The sequence below is a fragment of the Macaca mulatta genome, chromosome 20 (genome assembly GCF_049350105.2).
Source record: "Macaca mulatta isolate MMU2019108-1 chromosome 20, T2T-MMU8v2.0, whole genome shotgun sequence".
Taxonomy (NCBI): Eukaryota; Metazoa; Chordata; class Mammalia; order Primates; family Cercopithecidae; genus Macaca; species Macaca mulatta.
Window position 1 is genome coordinate 60,485,487 of NC_133425.1, and position 20,001 is coordinate 60,505,487.

The 20,001-nt window shown below is 39.3% G+C and overlaps 1 protein-coding gene across 2 annotated transcripts in view; it reads right to left on the reverse strand.

The window, feature by feature from the left end:
- Window positions 1–20,001, reverse strand: part of CDH11 (cadherin 11) — a 181,492-nt gene that overhangs the window by 34,473 nt on the left and 127,018 nt on the right. For both annotated transcript variants that reach the window (XM_077983855.1, NM_001266613.1), the window contains 5 exon segments: window positions 17,330–17,624; window positions 11,626–11,745; window positions 10,488–10,655; window positions 6,935–7,122; window positions 785–1,038 (listed from right to left, as the gene is read on the reverse strand). In XM_077983855.1, coding sequence (XP_077839981.1) covers window positions 785–1,038; window positions 6,935–7,122; window positions 10,488–10,655; window positions 11,626–11,745; window positions 17,330–17,624 — 1,025 coding nt within the window.

Consider the following 20,001-nt stretch of genomic DNA (forward strand, 5'->3'; position numbering starts at 1 on the left):
CATGCGCAGCTAAATTTTGTATTTTCAGTAGAGGCAGGGTTTCACCACATTATCAAGGCTGGACTCGAACTCCTGACCTGAGGTGATCCACCTGCCTTAGCCTTCCCAAAATGAAGGGATTACAGATGTGAGCCACGGTGCCAAGCCACAGTTCTGGATCACATTTTTTGTCACAAAAAAGGATTCATAATAATAAAAGCACCCGAAATGTATTTGGACACTTTACTACTCTTACAAAGTATTCAGCAGCAGTTAGACAGAGCTGACTTTCCTTGCCTCCTGCTCAGTGGCTGCATCATTCCAGGAAAGTCACTTTGTCTTGCAGTGCCTCCAGTTTCCTCTCATTTGAAGGAATAACAATTTATGTATCAATTAAGTTGAGGGGATTGATTAGATCACATAGCTAACCTCCTCACAGAGTAACCGGAGAATGGGAAGGTATTTAATAAATTGCAATTACTATAATTATTTCACAATAATTATTTATACTTCCCCACAGTCCCCTGAGGCAGACAGGCCCAGCTCAGGGCTCCGTCACTTAGCACGTCTGGGGGAATCTGCTCCAGAGCAAAGTCATGGAGCTTGAACAATCTTATCCAAAAAGTCAGGAACAGAGGTGAAGGAGAGCTCATGTCTTCTAAATCGTAATCTTGTTTACATTCTATTGAACCTGATAAACTTGGACCCTTTTTGAAATTGAAGCACGTGGTCCCTACAGGGCTTTTCCAGAACCTCTTGACTTTAAAATTCCCCATCCAAGCTCTTAAAGTAAATCCGTCTGTACCTTATTGGGCTGTTGGCAGCATCAGGGTCTTTGGCATGCACTCTCCCAACCACGGTGCCAGCAGCTGCATTTTCTTGGACTTCATGGATGTAACTTGGGGCCAAGAACATAGGGGGCTCGTCAGCATCTTCTACTGCGATCTTGACGGTCACAGTGTCCTTGAAGGGGCCATTGCTGATAAACTTCGGGTCGATGTGCACGTTGGCTGCCTCCACCTTCAAGCTATAGGCTCGTTTGGTTTCAAAATCTACAGGCTGGCAAGAATGAAGAGAAGATTGACAACCAATTCCTTGAAAGAATAATGGAAGAGAAAGACCTGACTGTTTTATAGGGAAAAGTGAATAGTTCCTCAAAGGGAGAAAATCAGAGTCTACTCAATATCAAATTTCCTGAGCCATTTGGTCAGAAAAATCACACAAATCAATTGCTGAAACTTAGAATGTGCCTAATGGGTCATTCTAAGAGCACGACAGACACAGAAAGACCATGTCATCTAAAGTGAACCTTATTCTATATAGCAACACTAGTGTTGCCCAAATAAGTCACTAAGAATTACCTAAGGAGGGGAATTAAAACACTACAAAAATACATTTTGTACCTCATTCCGAAAAGTAAGAATCTTGGTAACAAAAATACCCACTGAATTTCAGCCAAAAACCATGTCCTTTTTGATGACTGGTTCATACCTCTCCCACCTGCAACCATCCAGCTTGATCATATTGAAAGCTTCATGTTGAAAGTTTCTGACCACGTTCTCTTTCCCAATGTCTGAGACTCTTACCAGCAGTGGCCCATAAGATGACATATGGTTTATAGGTAATTTGATAGGTGAGGTTGTCAAATGATATTAACTTACATACTGAGATAATTATTTATTTTCCAAGTCTTTAAATCCTTGACACACCAAGTAGAACACCGTTTTAACATATCTGCTCTGTTTCGCAATCTCTTTTGTGAGTTATTATGATACAACTCTAGCTAGAATGTAATGGCATCATTTTGGTTTGATTGCATTTATTTTTAAGTTACCTTCTATTTTTGGCAAGTGACAAGATAATGAGGGAAATGTTTCCTTTTTTAAAATGCTTCCTTTTTTAAAAAAAAAGAATGCATATATATTAAAGATGGTCTATTTAAAAAAAAAACAAATGTAAGCAGTAAAATTTTACACGAATATGAAAGAAAAAATGAGTCGTAGCATTTGAATGGCTGTAGTTATAGGGAAATTGATGGTAAACACTGCTTAATTTTGAATGAGAGGAGTTACAGTGAATCAGTCAGCAAAGGATGGAAAGTAACATTGTAGCAGAGAAACAAGCCCTGCTGCCTAGGAAACAACTTTCTAATTAGTGCTCTGGATGTTGCTGAACTACCAAATGTTTAGAAAGAGTTTCATCTTCTAAGGCGAGCATCTGCCTGCCATGCTGTTGTCATTTGCCTGGCAAACGCTTATTCTGAATGGGCATACAGTCACGGGGCTGATTCCTGATCTAATTTTGCAGTACTCCACACTAAGGCTGATGATCCCAGTTTCAACAGGGTTAAACATGTTCAATATCCTTGATACTTTTTCTATCATCTTCCTACCTCCCTCTTCCCAGAGTCAGGAAACACTACCTTTTTCTAAATCTAAATCTGCCCCCAGCCTTTCCATCATCCTGGGACTCAGCAGTTCCCTTCTCCTTGGCTAGGTTACTGAGCAGCAGAAAGGAAAGATATTTATAGACTGAACATACGAGATTGCTGCAACTTCTAAAAAATGCCTTCAATCATTAGATAGCATTAAACACTGGAATATGATAGTTCTGAGATTGGGTAATTTATAATCAGAAAAGAGGATATTTTCTAATATCAGATAGTCTGTTGATCTTACTACAGCAGAATCTTTTGTACTTGGTTTAGGCATGTGCCTGAGGACCTGGAGCCATTTTCCCACTGGGAAGCCTTGTTGGTGTTGAGGACAATATCCTCATGTTGCAGTTTCACATCCCAAGCTAGGCTCTCCAGCCCTTTGCAGAGGTTTATGTGGGATGGCCTTTCCCAGTTTGGCGAGATTCCAAGTCTGGTAGTCAGTTCAAGCCTCATTGCCTTGTGAAGTCCCCTCAACAGCCCCAGATAGATTCGTGTGGCCCCCAAGTGACCCTTTGGCAGCCCTTCATTTCCCTCCCCAGCGAGGTGGGGGTGGGAGTGGAATGGAGGAGAGCATCCCTAAGAAGTCTACTGAGTCTTACTGCTCTTTGCTGATCTTTGTCCCACAGGACGCAAGAATGACTGTACCAAGTGGTCATACGCATCCATTATTTTGACTGAATGAGGAGTGGGGTTGATAGATGCTTAACATTTAGACATTTGCCTACAATTTATTCCCTTCCTCCCTCCAAAAAAGATGTGAGGTAGTTTCCCATGTGAACATTTATATCCATGTTATGAGTAGTTGAAATAAAGCTAAATGAGGCAACACATTGCATAAGCCATAAAAATCTTAATACCCCCTAGTTTACTAATCCCACCTCTGAAAATCTTCCCTGAGGGATTAATTCAACAGAAAACCAAAACAAACAATATTCAAAAATGCATGATATTTGTTAGATATAATAGAAGGTTATATCTAATCTGTGGAAATATACACACAAAACACGAAATCCAACTGTGAGGTTTTATTAAGGAAATAATGATTCGTCAATAGGATGGGATGTTATGTAGTCATTAAAAATGATTATGTACATTATATAACAGCATGTAAAATGTTTATGATGTGACATTAAGTTAACAAATCAGATCACCCTCTGATTGCAACCGTGTTAAATGTTACGTATCCACATCTATATATGTGTGGACAAAGAAAATAAAGAAAAATCAAACATAAGTGTTTTATTAAAACAGGGAATATTAAAAATGCCTTATAATTCTGCTCTGACACTGCTTTACAAGCAGTTTATTTGGTTGAAAATAAATAGCTCAGACACTGTGCGGTGATTTCTCTGAGATAGATGGGATTCCCATTCAGCCAAAGACGCTGCGTGAACAGATCGGATTTTCCCAAGTCCACGAAGCCACCTAAAACCTCACCTTTATTTGACCCCAGTTCTTCCTCAGCTAACCACATAGAGACTGTCTAAATACCCCAAGGGTAGTTTCTCTCTCCACTATTCACCATTAAACTAAGAGAGTCAGAACGCAAGAGGGATTTATTGCTTTCTAAAATATTCAATAAATGAATGATTCTATCTAGTAATTATTTCTTGGATTCTTCTCCTTCACTACCGTCTCACTACCTCGTCTACCTTCTTCAATTCTTTGTAATGTCCCCCTTGAATTTTAACAAGTTTGTTCATTGGCTTTACTGTATCTATCTTAAGACTCTCAAGATTGAAGGTATTGCAGCTTCTTAAATGTGTCCTGTTTCCATTGATACTAGCCTTTCATGAGTTATTTTTTTCTGCCTTTTCTGTCCTTAACTATCCAGCAAATTCCTCCTCATCTATCAAGACTCAGCTTGAGAATTGCCCCCCCAAGAAGTCATTCATGACCCACGTTCATAGGTCTTATCACACTATTGCAGGTAATTTTCAACTGGGGAGTGATTTTGCTCCCAGTTACTCCAGGGATGTTAGGCAATGTCTAGAGTAATTATTATTATTATTATTATCAGGACATTGGGGTGGGGTAGAGCATGTGCTTAATGACCTTTATTGAGGGGAAGCCTGGGATACTAGATATTACCAAGTATCCTACAATGCACAGAACAGCCTCCTACAATAAAGAATTATCCAGCCCAAGACGTCAGCACCACTAAGGCTGAGAAAACTCTCAGTTTTAATTATTGTTTCACTTCACTGTCCTGTTAAATTGTGAACTCCCCGTGGTCAGGACTCTGTCTCTTCAACTTTAGATTTCCAGCCTCTGGCAAAGGGCCTGCCTGACAAATAATAAGAACTCAATAACTCTTGGTGGAAAAATGGGTGAATAAATTAGGAAATAAATAAAAATACTAAGCTAAAAAAGACTTTAAAATGCAGAAATAGTGCCATAATGTCTCTATAGACTTTTATGGTATTAAATTGCATGTAACGACTTTCACAAGGAGTCATATTTTTACTCTGTTAAATTCATCTATAATTTTTCTTTTTTTTCCCCGGCGGACATTTGGAACTTTGTGCTACAAGTTTGAGCAAATGTTCTTTTACAAATGAAATAACATCTTACACTGTTTAAAACCTAAACGTCAGTGTTTTATAGAAGATTATTCCTTTGCCTAGAATAAACACACTGAATTGGAGGCAAATGTGCAAATTAATCATATGCAGAGAGCTCATTTGCGATGTGTGAGTTCCATGGGGGTGATTTAAATGTTTCAGGATTTCAGAGATACAGTGTGTGTTTATGCCCTGAAAACACTGAAAACAGGTGACAACCTTAGCATAACCAACTACCCAATTACATGAACAGCAAAGGATGGGAGGCAGGCATCTTTGATGTCAATGTTCATATGTCAGTGTCAAGCAGAAGAGATAGTAATATTAATTAACGAAGTAAGTTGACAGCTCTAGGCAACACACAATTCGCACAGCCACTTTTCCAGAGGAGAAACCGGAATTAGTGATGACTACCCTGGCTCCCTGTGGTTGATAATTAGGCTTCCTCGGTCCTACCATTCATCCATTAATGTAGACTTTTCCAAGTATCCAAATTTCACCCCAATTTCCATATCCTTCATTTTCTTTATTTTTTTTTAAAACAGTCACTCCCTACCTTCTCATTGTTTTGTGCCCCGTAATATTTTCCCCAACCCCAACACACTTTAAAATGTTGTAAAACGCCAGCTTCTTAGCACAGGTCACTCCTTGCTCCCCCACCTGAAAGATTCCTTTCAGGACCAGTCTTCCCCCACTGGTCCATCCTTGCCTCCTCTTTAGCTACTGACCTCTTAATTGATTCTTCAAATTAACTTTCTATCAGTGTTACAGTCCAATCTTTTCCACCACATATAAACTAAGGAGTTTAATATGCATGCTACAAAACCAAGTTGAAAATGAATGCTTGATTAAAACCAAGGTAATCCCATCCTCCAATTCTGATTTAATGCTCCATACACTTTCATGATGGAGAAGTGTTGATTTCTCAACTGGTAAATCACGGGGGGAAACCATTTTAGAATGTATGGGAACTATTTCTCCACTTGGAAGTGAATCTTATCTGGCTCTCCTTTACAAACACTTTCTGGGCCAGCTGTTTTCAGAATGTCTTGAGAGGGAAGTTGTTCTAGAATAACCACGGTGTGAATTCCAGGTCTGCATGCCTGAGCTGTGTGACAGTGACTGGGTCAAACGATTTCATTTGTCTGATACCTAATCTCCTCAAAATTAAGTGGAGGTCTCTTTGCCAATTGGGATAATACTACCTACTTTATACTTTTTGTTTGTTTGTTTTTGTTTTTGTGAAAAGTGAATGAAATGATGTTTGTAAGAGGCTGGTGCTCTGTCTGGTCAGTAGTTAGTGTTGAGTGAATGTAAAAAAGAAGAAACACTAACCTTCTCTTTGTAATAAATTAATCCCAGAGACATGTTTTTGATGACTGACTCTGGGGGAAGGTCCATAGACTACCTGACTATGAAGGGAGGTCCACAGGCTATTTGACTATGGGAGAAGGTCCATTATTGTTGCTTCTCCAGGTTCACTTGAGATAAAAGCAAGCAGAGAATTGACTTAAGTTTCACAGAGGGTCAAGCAATGCAGTGAACCTTGAATGGTCAAACAAGAAGAGTTCTAAACAGCCTATCTAACAGATTCAGTGTGGCAGAGCTAAGGGGGCAATTCCATGCATGCTCAGGGCTGCTTCTTCAAAATCTAGATTTATTTCATTGTCCTTCTCGCCATGAGAGAACTGTGCTTCCCTCCGTTGGAAAACATTTAAGAACTCACTAGCAATCTCAGGCAGGTATCACCAGCCCCTTTTGTCAACTTCTCCGCAGTAACAGAAAGGAATGTAATTCTGTGATCTTCCAGGGCTCAGAGCTCAACTACAAAGCCGGGTCGGCCCCAGGTTTCACAAATTCTCATTTCTTAACCGTCGCCTCCCTATTTCTTGCAGTGTTGCCTTGGCAGAGCAGGTCACACCACTGACATATCTGATTCATTACCCTAACTCACCTTTTTCAGCTTTATCACCCCCTCCTGGGTTTCATAGTCCGTTGTGATTTCAAACAATTCCATACCATCTCCATCAACAATACTGTATGTGACTAAGCCATTTTCTCCAATGTCTGGGTCTTTAGCTTTCACTCTTCCTACTTCCTCCCCAGGGACGGCTGCTTCTGACACAGACATCTGGTATACGCCTAGAAGAAGAAGACACCTACTTTTATTTTCCCTTTTATTTGGCAGCTGCAAGACTAGATTTCATTGAATCCCAATAAATTTCTCAAAGGATTTGAAACTGAACTTTCTATTGACTGAAAACATGAAAGAAGTGAATGGATGTGGGGAGGAAGATCCCACATGGCCTGCTTGTCAAAAGAATGTGTTCTGTGAAGGGTAATAAAGCAATATCTGGGTCCAGGTGAAATGCCGGGGTCACCTGCCACATGTAAGGGAGGAAAACAATGCTGTGTTACATTTCCCATCAGGTAATGAGGGAGAACCATGCATGTCTTCATTTATCGAAATAACTGAAGATTCTTTTCATGTCTTCAGGATGGTCCATGAGTTAACTCCAAGACTCACTTATGGTATTGCCAACAGCCCAGGAAAAAAATTCTGTTTAAAAGCCTTCCTTCAACAGCTCCATATTTACTTTAAAAATGCAAACTTTATCTTTAACATCACTCCCTGTCTAACTCTATATTTGACACTCCCCTTATTTCACCTCCTTCACAACTTGCCTCCTTCACAAGTTGGTCATGTGTTACCTTCTCCAGAAAGCTTTCCTGCAGTGTGACCCTCCTATATATTTATTTCATGTTTATTGGGAGCCTAATACTGTACATGGAGGTACCGGCCTAGTGCCAGGACACTGTTTTATTTGGTTGTTTCGTTTACTACTAAACAAAACAGTCAAGATTCCTCTCCTAATGAGGCAGACTAAAGAGAAAAAATAAAAACAAATGCAAACACACTCTGATGTCACTGCACTGAAAAAGGAAAAGAAAGTAGGGTAAAAGGGTGAGGGTTCTGAGAGTGGATGTGTGGTTGTGTGTGTGTAAGTGCATGATTGTGTGTGAGGGGCTAAATGTGTGAGTGGCTGTTGAGTGATCGTGTGGGCATGAATCTGTTGTGTAAGAGTGTGAGTGTGTGTATGAATGTGAGCTATTTGTGAGTGAGTCTGTGTATGTGTATGAGTGTGATCGAACGTGCATGCTTGTGTTAATAATGTGTAGGTGAGAAGCAGAAAGAGGCAGAGATTGATTTTGAGTACTGTGGTAGGAGAAGACATTCTTTAGAAAAAGGAATCTAAAAAGACTGAGGAAGACAATGATGTGAATATCTGCAGGATAAAAGCTACAGGCCAGGTGATTAGCAAGTGGCAAATACCCTAAGGTGAGAAGATCCTGAAACTTGCAGAGGAACAGGAGGAGAGTGACTCCAGCCTTCTGGTGAGAGAGAAGGGCACGTAGGGAAGTGGAGGCCAAATTGCGTAAAATAGACCATTGTGGGTTTCAGGTTTTGTTTAAACTTGGGGAAATCACTGGAAGGTTTTCAGTAAGTAGCTGAGATTCAACATTATCTTACTTGCTTTTCACATTTAATACTCTGTGCGCGACACAATATAGAGAAGCCAGGGTTGAAAATCTTGCCTCTATCATTTCCAAGCAAAGTGGTCTTGGGCAAGTTACTTCTGTTCATTATGTTTTAATTTCCCCTTACAGAGATTTCATCAGTTCCAAGACTTTGTCTATATTTATCGATAGTATTTCGCTTTGCAACTTTCTTTTGGATTCATAATCTATTTAATCTCACCATGCCCTCTATATTAAAGGACGAGTGGGAAGTGGGAGTCCCTTGTAGATAATTAGCAATTAATATGAAGGTTTAAAAAAACTGTCCTATGCTGATTCTCTCCAAATCTCATTCAAGTTCATGGCAGCGAAACCAGTACAACCAGTACAGTAGTAATGTATCTTTTCTACATGATTGTCTATGACCAAGGGCAGTAAAGGCTGCCTGCTAATAATTCTGCTTGACCTTTCTTTTCCAGCACATCAGACAATCGTACAGTGTGGATAATGGAGCATGCAGCTCTTAGAATGTTATATGAGCCTCAGGCTTATTGAGGATGCTGAACTTGTGCCCAGCCAGGCAAAAGATTCTTGTGTAGATTCTTGTTTTTGAATTCCTTTGAGTCACCACAGTGCCTTCCTGGGGCCACATTTAGTTGCCTTCCTTGTTATCTCATTTGCAAGATGTTCCATTTCTCTGATAGGAAGCTCACAGGCTCTAACAAGACACTTTCATGATGAACCCCCCATGCATTAGCAGCACCAGCAGCACCACAGTCATACTGTCCATCCATATACATCTATACATACAGAGACAAACTTGTGCTCAAATTCTGACTTTGTCATATTTCTAGGGCAACTTATGCAGTTTTTGTGGAAGCCAGTCTTATCTGTATAATGTAAGCTCTTGCAGAGATTTACAATAGCAGTGACTATTCATTAAATTATGGTAGTTGCTATAATTACAATTATTAATAATAACCTTTCAAAATCATTTTTTTCATTTAATTCCCTTCACAATTTTATGAACATTGTGGAACAGCCATAATCCCCCGGATAACAATGGCTAGAATGTTTTGGCAACTTATAGACAGTTGTCATTATAAGATTTTACACTAGCTCCTTTAGTCCAAACAGTAATCCTATTAATTAGGTACTGTGGAAGATGGCATTTTCCAAAACATGGCCCAAACAATATCTCCCATCCCACGTGCTTTTCCTTCAACATGACTTTGACAGGTCTTCCATTGAAAGGTGGAGTCTACATAAACTCCACTTAGATTTGTGCAGCCTGATGACTCAAGTGGAAACGATGCGATGTGACTTCTGAAGCTAGTTAGCAAAAGGCAACACAGTTTCTGCCTGGTGCCCTTGGGAATCACACGTTCCAAAACCAGCCCACACAGAAAGGAAGCAGCAATCAACACACACTTGCCAACCATGCAGGTAAGCTGGTGTGGAAGTGAATCCTCCAACCCCAGTGGAGATGTCCCCAGCTGTTGCTGTGGGGAACAGAGGCACGCTGTCTCCTCCAAGCCTTGCCCAAATTCCAGACACATGATAAAAACAAATTATTATTATTATTATTTTAAACCACTGTTTTCCAGCAATTTGTTACATAGCAATTGATAACGGATTCAGGTACTGTTATATCCAGGTTAGAAATGGGGACACTGAGGCAGAAAAGGGTTCATTAATTACTAGATTGCATCACGACTACCAAGCAAAATACTTAGCAAAAACAGTATTTTGTTTCCAGGGTTGTAGAACTTTTTACATCTTTTCATTCTCCTACTACCTCTACTCCCCGACATTGTTATTGCTGTTGTTGTCTTGTTTTTGTGTTTTGTTTTTGTAAGAATGATACGAACTGCCCGTCGTTTTCTAGATTTTCTTTTTGATACCGGAGTAAAGCAGGAATAGGTTAGAGGAGGCAGAGGGCTGGCTGTGGCACCACGGAAAAGGGAAAACCAAGCCCACCTACTTACTCTGCGGAAACTTTGGTGGGTTGTCATTGACATCGGTCAGTGTGATCGTCACTTTGGTTGTCCCTGAGAGTCCGCCCATATGTCCACCCATGTCCTTGGCCTGGATCACCACGTGGTACTCCTCCTTGGCCTCCCTGTCCATGTTGGGTAGGGCTGTTCTGATGATACCTAGACAGGTGAGCAGGCAACATCACAGATATTCGTTTATAACATTATGACAAGAAAGTTCTGAGCACTGAGGAAGCAATGCTGAATAAAATAGCCCATGCCCTGGGCAAGAATCATTTCAACATGATAATTACAACCAAAAGCAGCCATACTGAAGCGTCATTATGTCTTTTCAAGCAAATCATAAAACTTACTATACAACATTTGTATTTATGTTTTCCTGTACATGCAAGTAATAACCTTATTCTTCTCAGATATAAACACCCTAAAGACTGAAATATTTGAGTGGCCATTGCATGGATATCCATGACTAAACTCATACTTTTTGACTTCCAGCACAATCTTCTCTAAGTCAATTGCTGCATACAATTCATGGAAATGTTTTGATGGTGCATATTACGTTTAAAGTAGGAGGTGCATATTTCATGCAATACATTAAAATGTAAATATTAATTTGTAAAAGAGTGAACCAAATGGGTTAAATATATACAATGCTCATACAAGCATGTACTATTATCACCTGTCACTGAAAACAATGATAAATTAATAACTGAATTCTACATGATTGCTGGATATTGGCACATGTGTGCCATGCTCACTTAAATCTTTAGGAGACATTTGGAAGCTTTTTCTCTCTGTAGATATGGCAACAGTTACCTGAGAAATATAGAGAGCACTGTGGAAGCCTTAGTCCTTGTTGCTGTCTTACTTCTGGCATTAAAGTTGAGTTTTTAGATTATATTTGTTATTGGGTCATCGTGAAATATGAAAAAAACAATAATAAATGTTTCACGGTGTGCTAACTATGTGCCAAGCACAGGCCAAGTATCTAATCCTCACACTAACCCTGTAGGGTAGCCCTCTTTATTCCTTTTTCACATTTGATCAAACAGATCATTGAACAAGTTCTGATCAGGCCTGGGACTTCTTATTCACCATGTGTCACAGTCACAGTGACATTCCACAGTACCTGTCTGTGCTTCCACCGAAAAATAGGGCTGTCCTTCGAGGATACTGTACACTAACTTGGCGCTATTTCCGTAAGTGGGGTCATCTGCATCTGAAGCTGTCACCTGGATTACTGACGTTCCTTAAAAGTGAAATAAATTAATTAGCAACATCCCCTCAGCTTTTCAAAGTATGTTCTTGTTTACAAAATCTTATTTTAAAATTAACCCTGAGGAAGGCACCACAATTATTCAACATTCTCTCATTTTCCTGGAGTTGAGATGCAAAGCAACCAGCCAACCAACCTTCCTTCCTTCTCTATAAAAATGCCCACAGTTTAAAAATGAACTCTCTGTATTTATAGTACATCCTGCATTGGTTGGTGATTAAAATAATATTACAAACATTGCAAACATATCTTACAACTCATGCACTTGAAATGTTCAGTATATCAAATAATTACATTAAAATATTCCCAAAGAGTATAATAAATGATAATTAACGATAAATTGCTTTCATGAAAGGACAGAGTGCAATCTTCCATCTGTAGCAGAACAATAAATACATCACTTTATTGTTGCTTTGCATGTAATAAAATTGCTGCTAATACTACAATTTAATTAATTTATGGCCATAAATATTGAGCAGAATGTTGTTCCCTACTGGCATGAAAATTGCATCTTCCCACCTGTAGCTGTTCTGGTAGCCATGTAACAGAAATCACCAGTAGACATCTGGTGAGAGGTAAGGGGAGCATTTATGGGTCAGAATGAAGGGAAACCAGAAAACTGAAGAAAGATGGGGCTCTGTTTTTCCTAAAAACAACTTTTGTTCCTGGCTGGTCACAAATAGCAAGTATCTGGGGCATGGCGTGCTGGGCTTCAGAGTAGGGAGAAAGGAGCTGGAAGAAGAAAACCAGCAATTATCGAATTTCTCTGTGCCAGCATGATTTGGGGGCACATTCCATGTATTTTGCCAGCATTCCTCTGCTGGGCATTTTTTACATCCACTGTAATATTGAGAAATTGAATATGAGATATATGAAGCTTTATAATCTATTTCACAAAGTTAGTAACTGCCAAAGTCTAACCCCAATCCAGCACGCAACAAAACTCAAGTTCATTCTGTAACATTTTCATCAGAGGGGCAAGGTTCTACATGGGAGGCAAGGGAGCCACTTTCCACAGCCTCTCACTACCTTTAATTTATAGGGTTGTCAGTGATTTTTCTGTGTTGTACATCTCACTTTTTTCTAGTTATTCTTCTATAATTCATTATTTCATAGAAACAACCTCTTTGGAGCTCTTCCCATTTGTCAGTCACTATTCTAGGCAGGATAGATTTATAAAGGAAAATACCATCATCGCGTGGCTAGGGAAATTATTAATTTTTAATGCTGAATTTCCTTCTAGAACTCTGCTACATCCTTTCCAATGGTTTTGTATTTCACATCTATTTCATTTAACCTTCAACATAGTTTATATTATCCTCATTTTATAGATGGCAAAATGAAAACCTAGAAAGCTATAACAGGTTGCCTGGGTTCGCATGGCTGATTAGGAGTGCAGCCATGATTCACAGTACTGTCTGACAACAAAGACTATACTGTCATATGCCGTAATACAATGTCTGAGTCCTCAAAATAATAAGAGCCATCCATGACAAAGCCACATCCAGCATCACACTGAATGAGCAAAAGCTGGAAACATTCTCCTTCAGAGCAGGAATAAGACAAGGATGCCCACTCTCACCAGTCCTATTCAACATAGTACTGGAAGTCCTAATCAGAGCAATGAGGCAAGAGAAAGAAATAAAAGACATCCAAATAGGAAAAGAAGAAGTCAAACTATCTTTCTTCACTAATGATACGATTCTATACCTAGAAAACTCTAAAGACTCTGCCAAAAGGTTCCTAGAACTGATCAACAACTTCAGTAAAGCTTCAGAATACAAAATCAAGGTACAAAAACCAACGGCATTTCTATACATCAATAACACTCAAGCCGAGGGCCAAATCAAGAATACAGTGCAATTCACAATAGCCACAAAACAATAAAATACCTAGGAATACATCTAACCAAGGAGGTGAACTATCTCTACAAGGAGAATTGCAAAACACTGCTGAAAGAAATCATAGATGACACAAACAAATGGAATATTGATCCTTCAATGGTATTGATTCTTTCAACCCATGAGCATAGAATGTTTTCCCACTTGATATCATTAAAATGGCTACACTGCCCAAAGCAATCTACAGATTCAATGCTATTTCTATCAAACTACCAACATCGTTTTTCACAGAATTAGAAAAAAAAAAAACTGTTCTAAAACTCATATGGAACCAAAAAAGAGCCCGAATAGTCAAAGCAATCCTAAGCAAAATGAACAAACTTGGAGGAATCACCTTACCCAACTTCAAACTATACTACCAGGCTACAGTAACCAAAATAGCATGTTGCTGGTGCAAAAACAGACACACAGACCAGTGAAACAGAATAGAGAACTCAGAAATAAAGCCACACACCTGCACCCACCTGATTATCAACAAAGTTGACAAAATTAAGCAAGGAGGAAAGTACTCCCTAATCAATAAATAATGCTGGGGTAACTGGCTAGCCTGATGCAGAAGAATGAAACTGGACCCCTACCTTTCCCCATATACAAAAATTAACTTAAGGTGAATTAAAGATTTAAATGTAAGACCTCAAACTATAAAAGCCCTAGGAAAACACCCCAGGAAACACCATTCTGGACATTGGCCTTGGGAGATAATTTATGACTAGGTCCTCAAAAGCAATTGCAACAAAAATAAAAATTGACAAGCAGGACCTAATTACACTAAAGAGCTTCTGCACAACAAAGAAAACTATCAACAGAGTAAAGAGACAACCTACAGAATGGTAGAAAATATTCACAAACTACACACCCAACAAAGGTCTAGTATCCAGAATCTATAAGGAATTTAAACCATTCAACAAGTAAAAAAAAATGTCATTAAAAAGTGGGCAAAAGACATGGATGGACACTTATCAAAAGAAGATATGCAAATGGCTAACAAACATAAAAAAAAAATTGGTCGTCACTAAACATCAGAGAAATGTAAATCAAACCAATAATAAGATACCATCTCACACTAGTTAGAACAGCTGTGATTAAAAAGTCAAAAATAACATGCTGGTGAGGATGTGGAGAAAAGGAAACACATAATACATTGTTGGTTGGAATGTACATTAGTTCACTCTGAAAAGCAATTTGGAAAAGTCTCAAATAAAACAATTACCATTAAAGGCTGGGCGCGGTGGCTCATGCCTATAATCCTAGCACTTTGGGAGGACGAGGTGAGTGGATCACCTGAGGTCAGGAGTTCAGATCAGCCTGGCCAACATGGCAAAGCCCCTTGTGTACTAAAAATACAAAAAAACTAGCCAGTGTGGTGGTGGGCACCTGTAATCCCAGCTACTCAGGAGACTGAGGCAGGAGAATTGCTTGAACCCAGGAGGCAGAGATTGCAGTGAGCCATGATCGTGCCACTGCACTGTAGCCTGGGCAACAGAGTGAGATTCTATCTCAGGAAAAAAAAAAAAAAGTTACAATTCAACCCAGCAATCCCATTACTCTTTATAGACCCAAAGGAAAATAAATTGTTCTACAAGAAAAACGCCTGCCCTTGTATATTTATTGCAGCACTATTCACAATAGCGAAGACATGGAGTCAACCAAGGTGTCCATCAACAGTGGATTGGATAAAAAATATGTGGGGTGTGTGTATATATATATATATATATATACACACACACACACACACACCCTGGAATACTATGCATGGTGGCATGAATAATATCATGCCTTTGCAGCAACACGGATGCAGCTGGAGGCCATTATCCTAAGCAAATTAACACAGGAACAGAAAACCAAATACCACATGCTTTCATTTATAACTGGAGGCTAAGCATTGGGTATAAACGGACCCAATATTTACTCAGTGGGCATAATAAACATGGGATTACTAGAGTGGGGCGAGAGGGCAACTGCTGAAATCTATTGGGTACTCTGTTCACTACCTGAGTGATGGGGTCATCCATACCACAAACCTCAGTGTTACACAGTATATTCATGTATATTCACTCAATAAACCTGCACATGGGCTGGGCACGATGGCTCACATCTGTAATCCCAGCACTTTGGGACGCTGAGGTGGGCAGATCACTTGAGGTCAGGAGTTCAAGACCAGCCTGACCAACATGGTGAAACCCCATCTGTACTAAAAACACACACACACACACAAAAATTAGCCGGGCATGGTGGTGCGCACCTGTAATCCCAGCTACTCGGAAGGCTGAGGCAGGAGATTTGCTTGAACCCGGGAGACAGAGGTTGTAGTGAGCCGAGATAGCATCACTGCACTCCAGCCTGGGTAACAGATGGAGACTCTGTCTCAAAATAAAATAAAATAAAATAAAATAAAATAAAATAAAATAAAATAAACCTGCACATGTACCCCCGAATCTAAAATAAAAATTGAAACTGAAAAAAAAAAAGAAAAAAAAAAAGCAAGCCTGAATATTATACCTAAACATCAATGAGCCCGCAAAGGTGAGAATAATGATGAAAATTTCCCCGGATTATATATTTTGATGACTTGACTTTCCACCCCATCCCGACCCCTGACACTCAGTTGCTGACACTGCTGTTTCCTCTATGGATTTATTTGATATTTGTTGTTTCTTATTATAATACACATGCTAAATGCCAAGAGGCTACAGGACTGGGCAGGGAAAATGGAAGAGACGAAGGTGGGAAATGGCTCAGACTGGCTTTTGATAAGTACCTGACTTTTCCCTGTGGAGAAAGAATACACCAGTTTCTGGCATAAAAAGCTCTGTATGCATAGTGGAAGGATCCTAGCGTTCTAAAGTCAAACCTACCTTTCTTAAGTAGGTTGATTTCCTATACTTGGTGCTGGGTTTTCTCGTCTGTAAAACGATCCTGAATTCATTGGAGCTCTAAGACTCTTTTAAGCAGACTCACTCCCTGAATAGAACAGTTCTACTCACTGTTTGAAAGACAAACCTTTCTTAATATGAGGAATGTTTCTCAAAAGAAACATTATATAAATGTTTCATTATGTGCATGTTATAAAGAAAGCTATTGCCAGAAGGTGGCTAATTCTTTGAAGAAAACTTTCAAAAAATTATCCTTTAGCAACTTAATATGTCTTCAAGCATGTTGCAAAGATATACCTACTTCTGAATTAATACATGGTGACATAGTGCTGTGGCTAAATGTGCATTTTAGATCCATTTAATTGCACAAATGTCCCTAAAGAAATTAGCTAACTTGTTTCTGGCGTGGGTTTCCTATCTGTGAAATATGGTGAGTTGGAATTACCCTACTGTAAAGATTAATCATTGCAAAAACTAAATAAAATAGTGCATGTAAGTCATTAATTAGCACAGTGTCTACAGGCAACAAATATTACCATTGTCATTACCTATTAGACATCAATATGCCCTAGTGACTGAATGTGCATTAGCTCTATTCCTACAAGACTAGAAACTGTTATTCCCATTTTACAGAGGAACAAAAGAATTTTTGTTCCTTTTGTTATTTTGCCATAAAAGATACAGAAGAAGCTCTACCTCCTGATTTGGAAGAACGGGCTTCAGCCCACCCACCACAGAGACACCAGGCCTGGAAGCAGAGCAGGCCTCTCCTACGGTACGCACCCACATTGGACCTCTCGGGCACGTTGGCATGATAGGTCTCATGCAGGAACTCCGGAGGGTTGTCATTAATGTCCTGGACCTTGACAATGAATTCTGACGGTGGCTCCAGTGGCCGGTTGGTGTCCCTGTCCACCGCCTGAGCCATCAGCGTGTACTGGGCTCTCTCTTCTCGATCCAACGTCTTGGTGGCATGAATGTTCCCTGATTTGTCATCAATCACGAAAATGGTTCCAGCTCCTTCACCTGAGAGAATGTATTTGATGTTCCCATCACCAGAGTCAATATCCGAATGAAGCTGGAAAAAAGAGAAATTGAGATTTTTAATTTCATGAGGAATGCAGTGGGGAAACTCACTTACAAGTGATTGCAACAATCTGCTGCACACACACACGCCAGGAAAGGGAGATGTTCTCATCCTATTTTACAACAGGAGAAAGGCGACCTTAGAGAATATCATAGCCGTGGCCAAGGTCACACTGCAGAACAGTGAAGCCAGAGTTCAAATAAATAAATATATTTTATATATATATGTATATGTATATATACATACACACACATATATATGTATATTCTAACATTCATGCTCTCCCTTCACCTCTTTCCATATATATGCACATATACAAAATACAAAAACCTAAACGTATCTCAATAGTTTGAAATAAATGTGTGTTTATTTTTAAAAACATATTAGCAAACATTCATGCAATAAGTAAGTCTTCCTCTCAACTCTGACTCCCGTTCCTTCATTTTCTCCTCTGCTCAGAGATTATCACTGTAACCAGTTTCTTGTGAATCCTCTAAGAGATATTCTATTCTATGCATATGCAAGGAAATCTACACAAATACATATGCACTCTAGTTTATCATTATACAGTAAAGTTCCAGAGTACACACACCATTCTTCACCTCATCCTTTTCCTCTAACAATAAATTCAGGTGACCATTCCACGTTTATAACTATAGATCTTCCTCATCCACTGTATGGAGGTTATTATCTTTTTAAGAAATTTTTTGTTTTGGGGGTTTGTTTTTGAGGTGAAGTCTCACTCTGTCACCCAGGCTGGAGTGCAATGGCGTGATCTCGGTTCACTGCAGCCACCGCCTCCCATGTTCAAGTGATTTCTCCTAAATCAGCCTCCCAAGTAGCTGGGATTACAGGCACACGCTACCACACCCAGCTCATTTTTGTATTTTTAGTAGAGACAGGGTTTCACCATGTTTCCCAGGCTGGTCTCGAACCCCTGACCTCAAGTGATCTGCCTGCCTCAGCCTCCCAAAGTGCTGGGAATACAGACATGAGCCACCACGCCCGGCCAATGATTTTTTTGTATTTTTTTTTTTTTTTAGCAGTCTCCTTCTAAAGAACACTTAGCTTGTTTCCTGGCTTTTGTTACTACAAACAATTGAACTGATCAGATCTTTCCAGAAGGCCTGCTTTGCGGTACACAGGGTATGAGGATTTGGGGATGTGACCTGCCTGAAAGAAGTGTCCATCCTAACCCTAAAGGCAGGTAGGACTAGTGGTATGGGTTGGTATGTATACAATTTCTTAGGTGTCAGAAAGAATCTTAAACATCCCCAAGTTTGTCTTCTTTGACAGAGCTTAGAGATAAGATGATATTTGCCTAAATTCACACTTATAAGGCCCAAGAAATCAACTAGGTCTCTTAACTTACAACCATCTTCTGTCCCACCTCACTCTGCTCTGTGTTTTCAAACACGAAAGTCTCCCAAAAATCACATCTGGTTTTCCTGTAACAAAAACACTCCTCACCCCGCCTTGCTGTTCAACCTCAATTTCTGCAGCTGTCATTTTAATCTGAGGTCCTTGGTCCTCATTCTGCCCTTTGTGGGAAAAAGCAAGCATTATTTTTACTGTTCTAGTGGGTTTCAAGAGCAGTCAAGTAGCAAAAAAGACCTTGGTTCTACCTACTAAGTAAGAAAAGCCATTGCAAACTAGAGAGCTTTATTCAAATGGTATTTAAAATAACAAAAAAGAGGTCAGGCACACTGGCTCATGCCTGTAATCTCAGCATTTTGGGATGCTGAGGCAGGTGGATCACTTGAGGTTAGGGGTTCGAGAACAGCCTGGCCAATATGCTGAAACCCCATCTCTAGAAAAAATACAAAAATTAACCGGGCATGATTAATTTAATTAATTTTAATTAATTAATTAATTAAAATAAAAACTATGATTATTATCAATGCCATTTAAATAGTAATAATATTAGTATTATTACTAATGCCATTTTTATGTTTTTGTGAAAATTGGTATTTTATTATTTCAATTTAAATTATTACTATGAGACTAAGGCCTAGAGACCTTACCTCATGATTATTATTATGAGACTAAGGCCTAGAGACCTTGCTCATAAAGCAAGGTTGAATACATTGATTTTTAAATATTTAGTTTTCTTTCAATTTCCCCAAAGATATCTAACTGATTTGCAGTGCTTCAGTGAAACCACATTATTTCAGCTCAGGGAGTTACCTGTAGGTACAAATTACAAAGACCATTTTGTTTTTAGTACTCTTTGTTTCTCGGAGGAAAAAATAAACAGACTTTCCTTCAGAATTTATTATTCATAACAATGTGTTGTCATGAAATTATGGCTAACACATTTCTGATGAATAAGTCCATTTGACAGTAAAACACAAAGCTGTTTGATGGC